Below are 18,922 nucleotides of genomic sequence, written 5' to 3' on the forward strand. Positions count from 1 at the left end.
CCGTCTGTCTAGATCCTGGGGTGGCAGCGGGGCAGGAGACGTTTGTCCTCAAACCTGCCGATCAGGTGGTTAGACAGAAGATTTGTAGGCTCTTGTATTTCTGCAGGTAATACAGGAACAACAGGACTGCTGTCAGTGTTTGAAATGTGGCACACAGAGGGCAGCAGCCGTCTCAGCTCATTAGAAAACAAACTTCCAGTTTAGGTGAAAGTTTCTCTTCGTCCTGGGAATTATTACTCTGCTGTCATTCAGCAGCTTTCCCAGAAATTATAACAAACATGTCCCGGGATGAAAGTCGGGATGGTTTCCAATTAGGGCCGGGTATCGTCACTGATTTCTAGAATCGATTCAATTCCGATTCACAAGGTCCCGAATCGATTCGATCCACGATTCGATTTAATTCGATTCAATTCGATTCGATTCGATTCGATTTAAATCTGGGAAATTCTGACAGTCAGAAATATTATAATTCAGATCAGTACATTTACATATTTTTGTATCTATAAAAAGGAAGCTGACACAAGACTTTATCACAGGTGTGAGCGTCACAGCAGAGGCCTTTGTGTCAAAGTAGCTGAAGATAAAACAGAAAAACATGAAGGTGATTTTTCCTGGCCTGGATTTTATACAAATATTCTGCAGCACATCAAAAACGAAAGAAAACCTTGAATCAACACATGAACGTTACCTCTGAGTTGCAGCGGTTTTATTAGAGACACAGCGTTTTGCATTTTCCATAATTTTAGAAAGTTTAAATTTGTTCAGTAACCTGTTGAACGGCAGAAATTAGGTTTTCTTTTCGGAAGTATGTAAAAGGGAAAAAAACAGCGGCCGACAGCCTGTAAACAACAGTAGACTGGTGCGTAACAAGCAAGCGAATAATGAAGAAAGGGAAACTGTTCTTGAAGTACAGAGAGAGAGAGAGCTGTGCATCGCGGTGGAAGCAAAACAGTAAAAGTCAGAGTGAATCCATGACGATGTTTATGTGAAGCGTAGTTTGGATCTTCTTTTGCTGCTGGTTCAGTCAATAGTGTTTGGAGAGAGCTCAAACTAACAGCTTTAGAATCAGCGCATAAATGGCGTGAACACAAAGCGCGGACCCACCGAAACATCAGGATCAGCGAGCTGTCGGCTTTCAGCCCCGACCGTGAGAAAGGCGACATCTCACTGATTCTGATCCGCGGGTCGCGCTGTGTGTTTAAGTCTATGTGCAGAATCCGTGTTCCTGCTCTCATTTACTGTCTTAACTGTTTGGTGGTTCTTGAAATTTTGTGAGATGTCACCAGAGATTCTGGCATTTCGGGCAAAATAAATTTATATTAAAAAAATCGATTCAGGATTTTAATGAATCGATTTCACGTTATCCAAGCCAGAATCGATTTTAATCGATGAATCGATTATAAAAACCCACCCCTATTTCCAATGTTGTTCCTGTTTCGAAGACAAACTTTTAAACTCCATCACGTTTAAAGCTGGTGGAGTTTAGTGCTCTAGGTGTTTGAGATGAATACCTGCAGCTGTGGATCTCAGGTGAGCTCAGACTGATGATGATGATGAAGCACCTGACAGGTCTCCAGAGTCTGCTGTGTTTGTGCACAGTCGCGTGCACGTGTGCGCTCACTCTGATCTTCTGTGAAGGAGTGCCAGCATCCTGCTGTGCTCCCTCTGTGGCTGATAAACCTGGGAGCGCATCGTGTCTAAAACAGCTGACGTGGATCAGTTCCAGCTGTACAGGGTCGTCACTGTTCACGGTTGGTGTTCAGAACTTTGGAACACCATCCAGAGAGATGTGATCGTGGAGTAGGAAACACTGGTGTGGCCGTTTCATGGACTGAACAGGCAGAGTGTTATCACTGGCAGGTCAGTGCATAATCAAAGACCTGAGTCGTTATGGGCACAGTTAAATCGAGTGGCTCATTTTGTTCTTCTTTTCAGTTTTATGGAGGAGCATGGTGTATGAGATTCACTTCATGAGCTCCACTTACTTTGTCTTCATTGTTTATATTTGCCCCATATCCAAACAGCTGCCAGCAGAATAACCGTGGAGGAGGGCAAACCCGTCTGCAGCTGTGCAGGGGGGCATTGTTCTTTTTATGTGATAGAAATCTGCTGCAAGGACCGAGCGGTGCCATCTAAGGACTGGATGCCACTGGAGGTGCCTAGAAAGGACGTTCTCAATCTGAAGGCCACCTGTTCCCTTGGAGGGTGGTAGGATGCAACGATTTGCAATTTTTTTGGATTAACGTTTTTTCTGCGATCTCAAGACGCTTTATGTTGTTACTTTTTTCCTTTTTGGGTCAGATCTGATTCCACTTAACACAAAAAACTGATGCATCTAAAAGCAAAACTGTGACCAAAGACAATCCAAATAACTTGAACACTTACTAAGAACCCTGAATACTAAGTGCACTGAACTGAAATGGACAGCCTACCTGATACATTTATGGACACTTTAAGTGATATGTTGTACATTGTTGAGATTTACATGTTTGAAATGATTTAAATGTTTTGTTCATGTCTATGTTTTGGACCATTTAAAGGTTGAATACACTCAAATCACTTTTCTCCCTTTAAGTTGTTGTCAGTGTCTCATTCTGAGTGGAGGGATATTCCTTCTTTAAGGTGAGTTACCACTGCCAGTCTCCTTACGATCCTACCTGAACCCAACGAGTAGATTCTCAAATATTGACTTTGTATGACAGATTACTGTGGATTCGACTGATTTTGGACTACTCAATTAAAAAGGGTGACACATAACCCAAATATGATTAAAGGGCTAATGTAATTGAATTTGGTCATTCCTTATAATTATTGTACACTTGTAGAAAAATAACCTGACAAGCAAAAAGTCTTGGGGCAAATGAACATCTGTTAAAAGGTCAAAGCAAAAATGAATCCTCCAATCACAACATAGGAAGGTGAATATGAAGTATACAGTAAATTCAGCTTGATCTCCAAATGACCACAAACTGTTTGGATGCCTGGGTCGTTGACCCCGGGTTTTTGAGTTTATTATATTATTTATCATTTCCAGTCTTTGGTTTCTTTGTTAGAGTTCTTTCTTATGGTTTATGTCTCTGTGTAATCCTTAGTTGCTGTCTCCCCTGTCGGCTATATCCCCGCGTCTGCCCTGGTCTCACGTCTCTGTTCCCTCTGTTGCAGTGCCTGCTTGTGAGTCTGTCTGTAAGTTCAGTCTGTGTTATGTTTCCTGTTTTACTTTGAAAGTCCGTGTCTCATGTAAATGTGTCTGGTTTTGCTTCCTTTGTCTCGTTAGGCCTGATTTGCCCCAGCTGTTTCCCTCCCTGATTGCTCCCTCTGTGTATTTAAGCCCTGTGTTTCAGTTTGTTGGTGTTGTGATCTACCCTCATCTTGCTGTGTGTTCTGTCTGCGTAGGTGTATTTTGTATTCTCAGTTTTGTTACCCTTTTGAGTTCAGCATTAAAGCTGTTTTGAGTTCACTTTGCATCTCCGAGTGTCTGCACATTGGGTCCTCCTACTACTACTCCTGCCTGCACACAGCCGTCACATAACACTAGTGATGGGCAGAAGAAGCTTTCTGAAGCTTGTATTGAAAAACGGTTCATTACTCGAAGCTTTTCAACACAGTCCTCTCTGGTGACATCTGGTGGCCAAAAATATGAAGAGCAGCTCGAATCCACAAAATAAAACCAACTGCTTCATTAAGATTGCTCACTCTACAGAGTGGAGTTCTGTCTGATATTGGGCCGCTGTTGTGTTGCTTTGAACGTGTATTTTTTGGTGGTTAAAAAAATGTGTTTTATTTGTTTAATAAATAATTTTGACCAGTAAACTCTCCTTGTTTAAACATGCACCATGGTGTGGTCTTTCTTTGCTTGTGACTTCTTGATGTTGGTACATAAAATAATTGAAAAATACCACGCTACATATAACATACATATAATAATGTACAATACATTATGGAGTATGCTCTGAGGTCTTGCCTCCATGCACTAATGCAATTAATCGTTAGACGGGTGTATTTATAAATAATATTATATTAGGGAATTTTTCCTATTTATATTTTTGGACCTGGGGGTAGAATTGATTGTGAAATGGAAAAGGAAAATGCTTATGAACTTCGAAATTAAAAACATGATGCATTTAAGGTAACCCTTTTTCTTTTTTTTTTAAGAAGAGAACTTGTTCCACTGTGCGATGGCCGAACCTGTTCCTTTTCATGGAGATAATTTCTCCTGCTTAAGGAAAATCCCTTCACATGGAACAGAGACAATTACAATATTATTATTATTATCATTATTATAACCACATCATCACATGTCTGTTTCTCACAGCAAGATCAACGTCAGACTCCGCCCTCTGCTGGTGAGCTGCAGGAACTACAATATTATTAACCCTTAAATAAATACTGTTAGACTTTTATCTGTTGGCCTCGGTCAGATTAAAATATAACAGCTGTGTACATATATGTTATTACTGGATTGCCAACCTTCCAATTAGGATATGACCTGCTCCACCCCCTGAGCTACAGCCGCGGAGGCCGGAGGACCAGACGTGGTTAATCTACATCAGTTCCTGCAGACAGAGGCAGATGAAATCATTGCTGGTGACAGCATGAAGCTGTCTCTGTTTCAGCACAAAGTCAGCTGGGTCCAAAAGCAGATGTTAAAAAGCAAATAACTGATGTTACCTTTTACAGTAAAGTGCTCATGACGCTAGCCCGAGTCTGACAGGAAGCAGGTGGAGGGCTCACAGCAGATTGTTGGATTGTTGATTACCTGACAGGAAGACCACAATATGTACGTCTCCCACAGTGTGTGTCTGACAAGGTGATCAGCAACACAGGGGCACCACAGGGGACTGTCCTCTCCCCCTTCCTCTTCACCCTCTACACCACAGACTTCAGCCACTGCACAGAGACCGCCATCTTCAGAAGTTTTCTGATGACTCTGCGGTGGTTGGATGCATCAGCAGGGATGATGAGACAGAGTACCGGGCTGTGGTCGACTCCTTTGTCACGTGGTGTGAGCAGAATCATCTGCAGCTCAACGTGGCAAAGACCAAGGAACTGATCGTGGACTTCAGGAAGACCAGGAAACACTTGACCCCTGTTTCAATCCAGGGGGTCAGTGTTGACATTGTGGAGGACTATAAATACCTTGGAGTACACATTGACAATAAACTGGACTGGGCTAAAAACACCACAGCACTTTACAGGAAGGGCCAGAGTCGTCTCTATTTTTTGAGGCGACTGAGGTCCTTCAACATCTGCCAGAAAATGCTGAGGATTTTCTATGAGTCTGTTGTGGCCAGTGCGATCCTCTATGCTGTTGCATGCTGGGGGAGCAGGCTGAGGGTCGCAGATGCCAACAGACTTAATAAACTGATCCGTAAGGCCAGCAATGTTGTGGGGATGGAGCTGGACTCCCTCAAGGTGGTGTCGGAGAGGCGGATGCTGTCCAAGATAAAGACAATGTTGGATAACACCTCCCACCCACTCCATGACATGTTGGTCAGTCACAGGAGCTCGTTCAGTGAGAGACTGAGATTACTGAAAAGCACCACTGAACGACACAGGAAATCATTCCTGCCTGTGGCTCCCTGTACAACGCATCCACTTAACACACTGTTTGCTGCTACAGCTACACCCTTCTTGCACATGTTCTTTTTCAGCTATTTATTAATAAGTGACTTTTATGTATATATATGGTTGTATATATGGTGCTATTCTTAGTTAGTGTCTTGTCTGTCTCTGTTAATGCTTGTTTGTAATGGAGCACTGTAACGAAAAGTAATTTCCCCCAGGGATCAATAAAGTTTTCTGATTGTGATTAAAGCCTACCCCCACCACACAAACGAAGCTGCCAAGATAAATGATTTCAGAACCTTTCCCAGCTTTGACATGACCTTTGACCTCTACACACACTGACTCCTTTTATATATTAAAAATGTGGTTGCACAGGCGGAGAGCACACTGATGTCAGTACTCTGTGCAGCGCTCCAGAGGACGCGGCGTCCATGCCTGGGCGGGTCTGACCTCAGATCAGTTTTAAGAGAGGTCTGTTTACACCCGACCATGTGACCCACCTGCTGACAGCTCACCTGATAAATGTTCCTCCTGCTGTTTCTTTAAAGTTGCTGCCATCAAAATGAAATGAAACAGGAAAATGTATAAATATTCGATATGATTTCAGTGTTCTGTGAATCAAACATCACATATCATGAGATTTGTGAGTCTTTGCATTCTGCTTTATTTACACTGCGTCCTGACACCCTGACAGCCAAACACTGAGAGAGTGGGCTTTTTGGAGTTTTCTCACATTATTTTCAGGTGTGCAGAGACACGGTACCTCCCAGATACCTGTCAGCTGTGGCTCTGCTGAGCAGGTTCAGTCCAAACACGAATCCTGAACGTCAGAGCTGGTCAGCAGACAGAACGGCCAGGGGCGCCTCCAGAATGTTTTCATAGGGGTGGCCACTAAAAATATTGGAGTGACACCAAAAACAGAATTTCTTTTTATCAAGCTGTTGTCAAATATAGGTTACCTGGAAAACATGGCAAAAGAGAGAGAGAGAAAAGAATGAGGTGCTTGTTACTAAAGTTATATCACTGAAAACAGAGAAGATTTGAAATCCAGACGAATCTGTTCTGTCCCAACCATCGCTGTTACGATTCTCAGCACAGCTGAGCAGAAGCAGGTTAAGAGCAGTGTGGCAGACGCCAGTGTGGAGCTGGGCTGAGTATACGAACACTTCAGCCTCCTTTTATCCAAGTGTCGGGTTTATTTCATGCCAGACCCCGGGGCCCACACCAGCTCGAATTTAATGGTTGAGACGCTTTTCCCGTCTCGAATAATTAGACACACGTGTGCTTTAAATCACTGAGGAGGGACTTTAGAAAGGTGCATTCACACAACATATTGTTGTTCTGCAGGTGCTTCCTGTGTGGGTTCTCGCCCACAGTCCAAACAGTCAGTGGGGTCGGGTTAACAGGTGACTCTAAACTGACTAAAGGTGTGAATGTGAACTGGCCATCTGTCTGTCTCTCTCCGTCAGCTCTGCCACAGAGGTGCACCTGTCCAGGTGGACCTCCTCTTGCTCTGAGGCAGCTTGGACTTGTGCCCAGTCCGATTATTTTTCATATTTAGGTCTGCTCAGCGGAGTTTGTAACAGCGCTTTCCACTTAAAGAAATAAAGTTTGGATTTTAAAAAGTGCTGGGAGAGAGGCGTGGTTCAGGAATACTCGAGTACAAGCGGCCAACTGGTGTACATGAGTATGAGTACTCAGTTACATCCATCCACCTGTTCCACCTGGAAGTTTGTGGAGCAGCAGAACGCAGCGGTGCATGCTGGGTGATCGTGAGGCAGGGCAGCAGCAGCAGCAGCCGGCGGACTCCACCTTCAGCACGGGCTTCACAGTCAGCCGTCCCGCTCCGACGACAGCCCGTGTGGAACCGAACCATGGACGCCAGCGGGCGGCCTCTGACGGTGAGCCCGGCTCTTTCCTTCGGGATGAGACAGTTGTTGTCACACGAAACGCTGAGCTAAGCTAAGCTAATGCTAGCTCAGCTGCTTCTTGGCTTGTTGTCGTTGGTGAAGCTAGCTGCGCAGTTAGCAGGAGCAGCTAACGTCAAACCGACTCGTTCCTGAAGGGTCCCCGGCCTGTGTTTATCTGTGTACCGCCGCTGTGTGCCAGCAGAGCCGCCCGGTAAAGTACCAGCATAGTAATCAAGCTGGCTTCAGCTTTCCACACAAGCTGACCGAGCTAGTCCCGCCGAGCTCGGGCTGCTATTAGCCGCCGAGCTGTCCTGCTAGCTTCCCTGTCGGGCTCGGGCTGGGCTCAGACAAGTCGGTTCTGCTCGGGACAAACTCTCAGCCCTCCGTCGTTTAGCCTGCTAAGCTACCTGGGAGTTTACTGAGCCTGCTACGTTAGCTTGTTAGCTGCACTTTAAGCGCTGACGTCAGACAGGTGAGACTGCTGGGGGGGGCTCACAGTGTCAGGTGTAGAACGACTGTCAGGAGGCTGAGCGCCTGTTGAAGGTGACCCCGCTGAGTGCGCAGGTAAACCCATCTTAAACATGTTTACCTGCCCTGACGTTAACACGTCACCGTTTGTGGGGTCTGAGGGGTTAAACGGCTCGCGCTCGCCTGACTGGTCTATCAGGACTGCATACCTGAAGTCCAGCTCAGCTCTACCAAACACAGGTAGGCTCCGCCCACCGCCGGTCACAGCACAAACACAGGCCGTCCAGGCCAGCAGGTAACCCGAGAGGGACTTCCCCTGCAGAGCTGCAGGAAGGTACCTTCATCAGAAACTCAGGTGTTTCCTTACCTGGCTGGTTGTTTCAGTCCAAACTCAGTGAAATTTTAAAGAGCTGAGGTCTGTGCTCGCTTCAGATCAGGATTTGGAAACGTGATTCAAGCACACAAATACAGTTAATGAAAAGAAATAATGACATCAGGCCCCCACACGCCAGGTGTCAGGGGTCACAGGGTCACAGGGCGAGAGAGAGAGCGCACAGCTGAAATCAGAAGTAAGACAGGAGACAGGTTACTTTAAAAATGGTGTTTGTTTTTATTTAGTGACAAAAATTTTATTATCTTATACATTTGTGAAAGCTGTGTGTGTGATCAGAACTGTGATGTCAGCAGAATAAAGTCATACAGTTTCTGACATCATCATTTTTGTTAATCACATAAATAAATAAGATTATTAGTGATGAGTCAGAGTCCTGTTTAAAGCTCGGTGCTGAACATCAGGTTGATGCTCCGTGTTGTGAGAGGCGTTTGTGTCCACGCCTGTCGACTTCTATCGTGTTCATTCAAACAACACGCTTTCATGTTCACGCTGCAGTGATGATGTGATCCCGCAGCAGTGACATCAGAGCAGGAGGGCGGGGTTTCATTTCCTCATTTCTGTCGATGATGTGTTTGTGACGGTGTGTTTCGCCGTCGCTTTGACGCCGTCTGCACTCTCGGGGCTCGTATTACTCGATGAGCTGTGACTCGAGCCTCTCGTTGGAGATCATCGGTGTTGCTGAGAGGCGTGCTCGGCTCCTCGCCGCGTGGATGAAGCGCGCTACTGTTTTTTTACTTATTTTTGAATGTTTGTCCTGTGATTCGCTGCTCACGACGTTCTCTCGCTCTTTCAGGTATAGCCCGGAGGATTCTTCGATCACCGCAGAGTCATGGAGCCAGACGTGATCCGCATGTACTCCTCCTCTCCGCCACCCATGGAGGACGGCGCTGAGGAAGAGGACGATGAGTTCGGAGATTTTGGCACCTTCTCTGGCATCCCGAACAGCATCAGCTTCTCAGAGTTTGACACTCCGACCACTTTTAACCAGACGCAGGCTCTGACCGCCACTTCGCCGCCGGAGCTGATCAACAGCAGAGGGGTGGTGGGCTTCAGCCATGGCTCCACGAATGGCGCCCGCAGCCGCAGTGATGAGCTCTCAAAGGCGAACGGTGTCGTGCTGGCGAGTGCCTCAGAAAGAACTGAGATGAAAAAGGTCCTCGCCAGCTGTGTGGACTTGACTGCGAGCGACACCGCGGATTGTAACGGCGGCGAGGTGCTCACAAACGGGTTTGATGTTCAGGGAAGTCCTTCCTCCCAGAATTCTGTCCATGATCGCATAAAAGGAACGTCCCCCGAGGACACGGGCAGTGCCGGAGGCCCGGAGGACAACTTTGCAGACTTTGCTGCTTTTTCCGATGCTGACGGACGCCTCGACCAGACGGCGAGCTCGCACTGTCCACCGGGCGTCAGCCATAATGTAGAGCAGGGACTGACTTCAGAGGACGATGTCAGGGACACAAACAGAACTGAAAACGACGCATTCTGCTCAGAGTCTCTCTGCGTCCCCGCTGAGACGCCGGACCGGCGTGCTCACATGGATGCTGACTCTCGACAAAGGGATGTGGCCTTGGCGGCAGATTGTGGCGCCTCAGAGGCCGTTTGCACTGACAAACTGTTCGCCGTGAACAGGGCGGATGTAGCTGACAGCAACGGTTCTGTAGACGGCTGCGGTGAAAAGCAGCTCCTGCCCGACACAACCGGAGACAGCGAGGCGAGGCAATCGGATGAGAAGAGCTCCGGGAACGAGACGGAGACCGAAACGGAGACGTCGTTTGGCCGTCCACTGTCCACCGACGCTCTGGAGGAGTACGGCGACGTGAGCACCACGGGCTCGGTGCCCTCGCCCCCACTCCAGGGGGAATCCGCCACACCCGCTGACGACAGCCAGATGGCCGAAGACGGCGACGAAGACTTCGGGGACTTCGGAGACGCCTGCTCTTTCGGCGCTCAAGGCTTCGCAGACTTCGATCAGTTGGAGGTTCAGCACGATCCGGTCGGATTACAGAGTTCTGCTCTGGTGCAGGAAGCTGCGACCGCCAAGGACAACGCAGAAGAAGACGACGACTTTGGCGACTTCAACTCCCCCAAATTTAACTCGGGTGAAAACGAGGGGGAGGAGGGAGGAAAGTTTGCCGACTTCCCTGTGAGCAACAGTTTTGGGAATTTCAGCTCGGCCGGTGGCGGCGAGAGCGACGCCGGGTGGAGCGCCTTCGGGGAGCAGCAGCAGGAGGAGGAAGAGGGGGCTTCATGGGCGGCGTTCAGCGCTGAGACGAGCGTCTCACTTCCTGCAGATAGCAGAGGAGTGGAAGAGGAGAAGCAGGAGGAGGAGTGGCATGAGAGTAAAGCACCTGCGGTCGGCGAAGAACCCAGCAGCACTGACAGTCAGCCGGTAAGGGACACTGGGCACACTGGGAGGACTGGGACGTGATTCTGTTTCCCATGTTTAAAATGCAGAGATACTCCAGAAACCTGTGACATCACACTGATTCAGTTAGAGCAGGATTACACGTTTCCTGTCTTAAAGGTCATGATAACGATGTGCTGTCCACAACCCAAACAGGAAGTTAATGTGAAAGCTTTAAATCTGTTCCACTTCCTCTGCTCACACCCAGCTGACTCACACACTTCCGCTGTGCAGATGTGTCGTCCACACACACGACTCTGGGCTCGGAGTTCACCGAGTTAAACAAACCCGAGCATGAAGCGCTCAGACAGGCTGCAGACCCGCGGCGCTCCGTGTCGCTTCAGCACTTTCTGCTGTGGCTGGCAGGCGAACAACACAGTAGGAGGGGCCCGCAGACCGCCGCCACCACGTACTTTGTACACTGTATCCAGGATGTCTTCATCCAGGATCTGCAATATCTGTCAAATTTAAAAAATAGTTTGCAGCTGGAACTTTTTGGGTTAAGTTCTCCTTAAGAGGATCCGTGTGAGGCTTTAGCACCGCTGTCATTAGGTTCCTCCGGATGAAGGTAGAGCTGTTTCTAAACTCTGAGCATGCTCACTCACCTGCTCCTGTGGATGTGCACAGGTGAACTCAGACTGATGATGATGAAGGATGGCAGGTTTGGGTCAGGTGGGAAGGTCGGTCAACATCTCGAATCATGCGCCTGTAGGGACAGGAAGTGATAGGAATTTAGCGTTTCTGATTCCATCATCAATATCACTGATTGATTCCTCATTGGCTCCTGTTTGAGACTCGGCAGCGTATCAAAGACTTTCTGCTGTGGGTCACATGTTTGTGCATGTTGGAGGGATTTCCCTCAGTGTTGGCTCATTACTCAAAGAAATGTCATTAATTACTCAGAGTACTTCAAAGTAACTCAGTATTTTACTTCATTACTTCTGCATTTCTCCATAAAATGTCCTGAAACTCGTTGTGTCATAATAGGGCGGCTCGATTATGGCAAAAATGATAATCTCGATTATTTGACGATATTTATTTAACAATAACAACGTGTTGAATAATGACTTTAAAAAATAATATAAAACAGTGTGCAAATACTGATAACAGTGCAAATGTTTGCAATATAAGAAATAAATGAAAAATGTAAACATCTATGTTTAGTGAGCTTTGCAGTGTTGCTCTGTGGTGCAGCTACGACACCGTAGCAAAGTTTACACACTGTGTCTACTTGACCCACGTCTGACTGAACACATAATGTTTCCACACCACTGAAGTTTTTTACCTCTGTTCAACCAGCAGCAGTCACTCTCCTCTCCAAATAACTGCTCAGCTTTTTGAGCTTCCCTCGGGTCCTCTTAATTGTTGTGACACGTGTTCGAAACGCAGAGCGGTGCGCTCGATTTGCCACACGGAGCAGCGCGAGAGTAAAGCACGAGGGAGGGGCTGATAATCGGCTCAGTCATTTTTAATGATCGTTGAAAGCCCAGATCGTAATCGAGATTAAGATTCGATTAATTGAGCAGCCCTATGTCATCATCACAGTTTAACAACATGAGGTCACAGCCCCACACACCAACACGCTGCTCTGCGCTAAATCAAATCACCTTTATTGTCACATCACGTGTGCAGCTACACGGTACAGCACATGCGAGTGAAATTCTTGTGTGCGAGCTTCACAAGCGACAGAGGTGTGCAAAAAATACAATAACATAAAACAAGCAAAATATAAGGATGGTAATAAATATATGTACAATATAAGAGTGTATGCATTACTGGATGTGTGTACTAAATATGTTTTTCTACGTGTGTGTGTGTATTTTACATATTAAATAGAGTAAACAATAAATAAAATGTACAGGTTGGTAGTTGCTAATGACACGCGTGATCGTTCTCTTAGTGTTTAGGTATGAACACAAAGCAAAGATGGAAACCAGCACGGTCGTCATGGTGATTCTACTGTAGAAACATGAACAGGTAGACTGTTGAAGTTCAGCTTTAACATCACTCTGGGCTCTCGGCTAGCTTAGCACTAGCATGCTGTCTGTGCAGGTGCTTGTGTTAGCAGCATAATGCGGTTGTTTCTTCATTATCTCGTCCTTTAGTCCAATAAAAATCAAAGTAGTGTCCACGTCCACGCAGACCGCCCCTATTTTCCTCCTCCGGCACACAAACTCAAATCAGCTGATTGAATTCCAAGGAACTGGAAGACTGGGGATTCCAGTCACGACGTGACAGCGGCTCGATAAGTTGGCCCAGAGTTTATCGACCCCTCTGTGAGTTAAACAGCAGCAAAGTGATCAAAGTTTAATATTAGAAACATGTAAAGTCAGTAAACACAACACAGACTGAAAGCTAGGGATGGGTATCGTTTAGGTTTTATCCGATACCGGTGCCAAACCGGTACTTTTGACACGGTGCTTAAACGGTCTGGTTACTGCCGTTTATGACAGAACCGGTGCCATGATACCGGTACCCATCCCTACTGAAAGCAGCGAGAAGTGTCTGCAGGGAAGTCATTCAGACTGTCAGTTTATCAGCACAGACAGATGTTTATTGTCCATTTCTGAGGGACTTAAATCCACAGCAGCCGTTACATAATAACAACGAAACCATTAAAAACCTGCAAACTGGTATGACAGTGTGAATAAGGCCAGTCTCACTGTGGGCTCGTACAGCACGAAGTTAAAGCAGATATGAACCAGCAGCTCTGCCCTTTGGACTCTTTGCACCATCACCTTCACCTGAGGGTGAAGCGCCCCTTTAACTGTAGTCAGGCCCAGACTGTGAAGTTGAGTCTGACGCTGCCATCTCTCTGCAGGCATCGCTGTTCAGCCGTGTGGAGAAGCTGTTCCAGGTGAGCTTCCCTCAGAGCGCCACCCGACTGCTGGAGGACCAGGTGGTGTCCCTGAAGGCTGTCCTGGAGCCTCCTGAGGACAGACGCCCCGGAGCTGAGGAGGGGGAGGAGAAGAAATCGTCATGCAAGAGGTGAGGGTCTCCTCAGCGAACCTCCTGGTTATGAGTGATCCATAGGTGTTTCCGTACCCGCTCCATTAAGAGCTGCTCCCACTCATGAACCCTGTTTTTGACTCCGCTGCGTCTGATTGGCTGCCACAGGTCCGTGTACGGTGGCGTGTGGACGCAGCTTCAGGACATCCACGAGGCGTTCGGCCTCAGATACCAGTGGGGCGGCTCCCACTGCAACAAAGCACTGCTCTGCTGCCTCGGCATCGACACCAGAAACATCGTGAGTACACGCTGCTCCCCTCTGAATGCGTCGTCTCCTAGCCCCGCCCAGATACTCTTCAACATAGACTGTAGATAAAAGATGGTTCCTGGTCATTTGTTGGTATGACTAAAGGCGTTCCTGCTGAGGCGGCAGCTGCGCTCGAGGTTTGAATCCTAATCGGTCTGATTTCCATGTTTCAGCTGTTCACAGGACAGAAGAAGCAGCCGGTCATCGTGCCCATGTACGCCGCCGGCCTGGTGAGTGCATCCAACAGACTCTATTTACAGCGACATAAAGTCAGGTTTACTCATGCAGCACGTTTAAGATGTTACTAACAGCTAAATTAAAGCCGCAGGTAAATAAAGATGAGCGCTCAGCTCCACAGTGACTGTGAAGGATCAGCTGTTGATCAGCTGATGTAAGCAGGGGAGGGAGGGGGACAGAAAACTGCTTCCTGCTTGATTTCAGGACAAGATGAAGATCTTTAAGTTTTGGGAACTTGAGAACAGGAACAGTGGTGATACAGACAGTTTCATTACGGCAGGAACATCAGTTATTCTCATTTCTAGCTGTGAAACGCTGACAGGTACGTGCGTTTGGGAACTTCAGATGTGACGCAGGATGAAGTTGATACCTTGACCTAAAAGTCAGAGGTCAAGTTTTCTGAAAATCTCGTGACTGCAGTAAATGAAACATCACAGACTTTCACATTTGTACCATCCATGCATCTACGAGGAGGCCGCCAGGCAGCGCTGCAGGCTGTTTAAACGCGTTTGTCATTTGAGGTGTGTGTGTGTGTGTGTGTGTGTGTGTGTGTGTTTGTGTGTGTGCGTGCGTGCGTGCGTGCGTGCGTGCGTGCGTGCGTGCGTGCGTGCGTGCGTGTGTGTGTAGGGGATGCTGGAGCCAACCAAAGAGCCCGTGAAGCCCGTCTCTGCTGCAGAGATGATCGCCTCAATCGCGCAGGCGCCGCCGCTGGTACCTGAGAAAAGCTCCTGTCCTACAGACTCGGTCCAGGTGAGACGGGGAGGCGGGCCGACAGGTGACCTCCGAGCAGGATTCAAATACAATGTGATTGGCTGATAGTGAGAAACGCTGACTGCCACAGTTTGAATCTTTGTTTTTGACTTTTTGACGTCGTTTCCTCCAAGCGATGACAGGTGAAGTCCTCGCCGTCACGAGGGCGAACAACAGCTGTGACATATGTAACATGAGGAATTAACCCTGACACCATTCCCACGTGTGGGCGTGTCCTTGTGTTTAAACATGATTCTCACACACACCTGGTACATGACTGACCTGCTGCCTCTCCTCCTGCAGGAGGCGCTCCCACCCGTCCAGTTCGACTGGAGCAGCAGTGGCCTTACCAACCCGCTTGATGGTAGGTGACCCCGCTGCCTCTGCCGCACTGACTCCTCCTCCTCCCGCTCACAGCTCTTCTCTTCTTCCACTTCCTCTATTTATTGTAGTGTTTCCTGTTAGCTGCTTCAGTTTGTACTTCACAGCCAATCACACACCAGGAGGCGATCTGTGTATAAAACAACCATCAGTCACTTCCTGTTTCCTGACTGAGTCGCTGTGGCCCACAGTCACAGATGTCAGAGGGCGCCCAATGATGCCATGTCTTTGTTGGTGAACCGTCCCCTCACTCTTATTTTGAAAGTTCATTCGCTTCCTTGCGTCAGCCATCAGTGACGCTCGCTGAAGTCTGAAAACTCCATAAGAGGCTGACTGCGGCGCCGTGCTGCTGTGTCATTTGTTCATAACGTGTGGTCTACCAGTGTGTGCTGCGTCATCGCTCTGCGGGGGCGGTGTGCCACCTGACCTGCACGTATGTGTTCAGGTCACCTCGTAGGGTTCCAGAGCGGTTTGCAGTCCCTGAAGCATCAGTAACTCAGCAGGCTGGAGCTGCTGTGGTTTCAGAGGAAAACTGAAGGCTCCGCCTCCCATTCTAATTTTAAATACTTTAGGACCAACAAGCCTGCAGTGTGAGAGCGAAGTGCTCTGATTGGATAACACGGTCCTAAATGCTCCTCCCACCTGCTACAGTCCAAACGTCGTGGGCTTCAGTGAAGCGGTGCACTGAGCATGTGCAGACTGTGAGAAATCTGCTGCATGTGGAAACGATCGTCTCCGGTTTCTCTCACTGACTCTGCTGCATGTGTCTCTCTCTCTCTCTGACTGTGTGCGTTAACCTCGCTCGCCCGGCTCTGCAGCCAGCGGAGGCTCGTCTCTCTTAAACCTGGACTTCTTTGGTCCTGTGGAGGACTCAGGCTCCAGCAGCTCACCCTCCATCCCAGGTCAGCTCCAGCATCCTCCTCCTTTGAATTAACCTCCATCTGCTCCTCTCACTCACCGCACTCTCGTGCTTCCTGACCGGGTCACATGACCATCCCGAGGTTTGATCCTGGTGCTAATTTTAATGTCATTTTAGTCACGTGACTGCTTCCCAGCTCAGATTTTTAAAATCATGAATGATGTCCTGACTGATGCTGGTGTGTGGGGTGGTCGGCACAGGAAGGTCGGTATGAGGTCATGTGACTGTCCCGCAGGCAGCAGAAAGCGAGGCGGGTCCGCCGGGTGCTCACCATTTAAGCACACGCTGATCTCAGAACGGATCGCTGCGGCGGACACGCCTCACAGCTGCTCCAGTCCTTCAGTTTCTCTTTTAATCACGCCAAGCACAACCGTTTTTGTGCAGGTGCGAACCTCCGAGGAGGAAGCTCCCGGCTCGCCTCCTCCGAGTTTCTCACTGTTGGATTGTTGGTGAAGTTTAAGCTCCGCCTCCCTGATCTTTCTTCTGCATTTCAGGCGTCGACCCCGAGCTATTCGAACTGACCACCGCCAAGCTGGACTCGGGCAGCTCCGGGAGCCGCATGGCCGACGCCTTCGCCCGCCTGATGTCCACCGTGGAGAAGACCAGCACCTCCACCAGGTCAGAGGTCAAAGCGCTTCTGGTTTGTCCCCAATTTCCTGTGAAAGCATGAAATCAGGATCGGCTGCAGGTGGAACTCCTGAGGAATGACCTCACAGCTGACGCTCAACTATGATTGGCTATGGCTAAATATAAGTGGAATAACAATTTAAAGTACTGTGGTGAATTTTGGCGTGAATCTGTGAGCGCTCCGGTGTGGATCCACATTCAGCAGACGTCCACCTGACAGCTCAGGCCTGTGCGCGCACGCGTGTGTGTGTGTGTGCACGTGCGTGCGTGCGTGTGTGTGTGTGTGTGTGTGTGTGCGCGTGCGTGCGTGTGTGTGCGCACGCTGCTGTGTGTCAGACATGCAGGTCATTCACACTCAGCTGATCTGGGTGCAGTTTGTAACAGTTTGTGTCAGTGGCACACTGATGATGTCATCAACTACAAATGTTATGTTCATGCGTTTAAAAAACTGGTCACTTCCTGTTTGGCAGGAAGCCGAGGAAAGATGAGAATCTGAGCGAGGAGGCGGCCAAAGTGATTGCGGCGCTGCCCGACCTGTCCTTCATGCAGGCCAAGGTGCTGATGTTTCCCGCCACGCTGACGCCGCTCGGGTCACACGCCACGCCAGACTGAAGCCCCGGCCACGCCTCCAGACATCACCTGCTCACTCTGCTGGCCCCGCCCATTTTATCAAGCTCTTGTTTTTTTTAATTAAGTTAGCTTTTTGTTGATTTTCAGTTATTTCTCTGGATAAAGTGAAGCTTTTCTCATTATTTGGTGGGGCACGGCGTGGAGGAGGGGCAGCACGTGGTAAAGCTGACAGGAAGTGGGATTTGTGCGTTCAGGCCGTGTCGGGTGTGTGTGTGTGTTGTTGTCGTGTGTGTAAATAATCAGGGATTCAATGTTTTTGTTTTTTTTTTTGTTTTTAAATGGGCTCCTTGATTCCTGCTGATTTTACACGTGTGGGGGCGGAGCTTGAAGGAAGCTGAATCAAACTGAAGTGGAAGTTTCTGTGAATTCATACATTTATATACGTATATATAAAATCTGAATCTATTTATGGACTTGAAACCACACTGCCTGCAGAATCCCGCCGAGTGTTTCGTCCCCTCGTCTTCGTTCGTCCTTCAGTTTTAATCTGTTTGTTTTTTTTCCGTGAAGCTTTTTAAAATAATCCTGTACACCCTCGCTCGTCTGTTTTTGTTCTTCACGCCGGCGCGTCTGCCATCAGACGTTCCGGTTGTTACTTTGTTTAAAAACGGGACGATCGGTTTCGAGCGTCGGCGAGCTGAAGGCCGCTCGCATCGAAGGGGAATGAAGGGACCAACGGCTGCTTCCATCGGTCTGTTTTCTGTTGCTCATACTACTGTCGGCCGAGCCTGGAGGATTTTGCACATTGTAAAGATGAAATGGATGTAATCATAGTTCACTGTGGCTTTAGACTGTGTGCAGTTAAACTATGGACTGTAAATGTACGGGGAGTTCCTATGGGACACGGAATCAGTGGGAGAGCCTGTGGGAGGTTATCATGCATGCCCAGGTTCTTTCAGACCACTGTGTAAATTTGACTTTTAGTGTACACAACAAATTAAACTAATTTAAGAGAAAAGCTGCTGCCTCGCCTCCTTTGTGCTCCTCCTCTGTTTGTTTGGTGTGAAGTTGCTGTTTAAGGGTTCAGCTCGGGGCAGATCCAGAGGCACAAAAGCAGCTGATTTATTCAACTTCTCAATTCAGTTTCATTTATAGATGTCAAATCACAACAACAGTCTCCTCAAGGTGCTCAATGCTGTAAGGTAAAGAAAATGATGCAGAGAAGAAACCAACAATTATATGATCCCGTCTGTCTCCTGAATCCAAACTGGAAGCTGGTTCCACAGAAGAGGGGCCTGAAAACTGAAGGCTCTGCCTCCCATTCTACTTTTAAATACTCTAGGAACAACAAGTAGGCCTGCAGAGCGAGAGCAAAGTGCTCTAATAGGGTGATATGGTACTACAAGGTCATTAAGATAAGATGGGGCCTGATTATTTAAGA

The 18,922-nt window shown here is 48.1% G+C and overlaps 1 protein-coding gene across 2 annotated transcripts; it reads left to right on the plus strand.

Moving 5' to 3' along the window:
• The first annotated feature begins 6,401 nt into the window (after positions 1-6,401).
• On the plus strand, positions 6,402-18,055 carry aftpha (aftiphilin a). Of its 2 annotated transcripts, XM_080879175.1 has the most exons (10): positions 6,402-7,466; positions 9,131-10,726; positions 13,563-13,729; positions 13,859-13,988; positions 14,171-14,227; positions 14,862-14,984; positions 15,288-15,348; positions 16,184-16,267; positions 16,779-16,902; positions 17,382-18,055. In XM_080879175.1, the coding sequence occupies exons 2-10, from the start codon at positions 9,167-9,169 to the stop codon at positions 17,521-17,523; spliced, it is 2,448 nt and encodes an 815-aa protein (XP_080735301.1). In that variant the 5' UTR covers positions 6,402-7,466; positions 9,131-9,166; the 3' UTR covers positions 17,524-18,055. The 2 variants fall into 2 exon arrangements, with proteins under 2 accessions (XP_080735301.1, XP_080735302.1); XM_080879176.1 differs by lacking the exon at positions 16,184-16,267 and having other exon boundaries at positions 6,408-7,466.
• Positions 18,056-18,922: the final 867 nt, after the last annotated feature.

Source organism: Rhamphochromis sp. 'chilingali' (genome assembly GCF_963969265.1).
Source record: "Rhamphochromis sp. 'chilingali' genome assembly, chromosome: 4".
NCBI lineage: Eukaryota > Metazoa > Chordata > Actinopteri > Cichliformes > Cichlidae > Rhamphochromis > Rhamphochromis sp. 'chilingali'.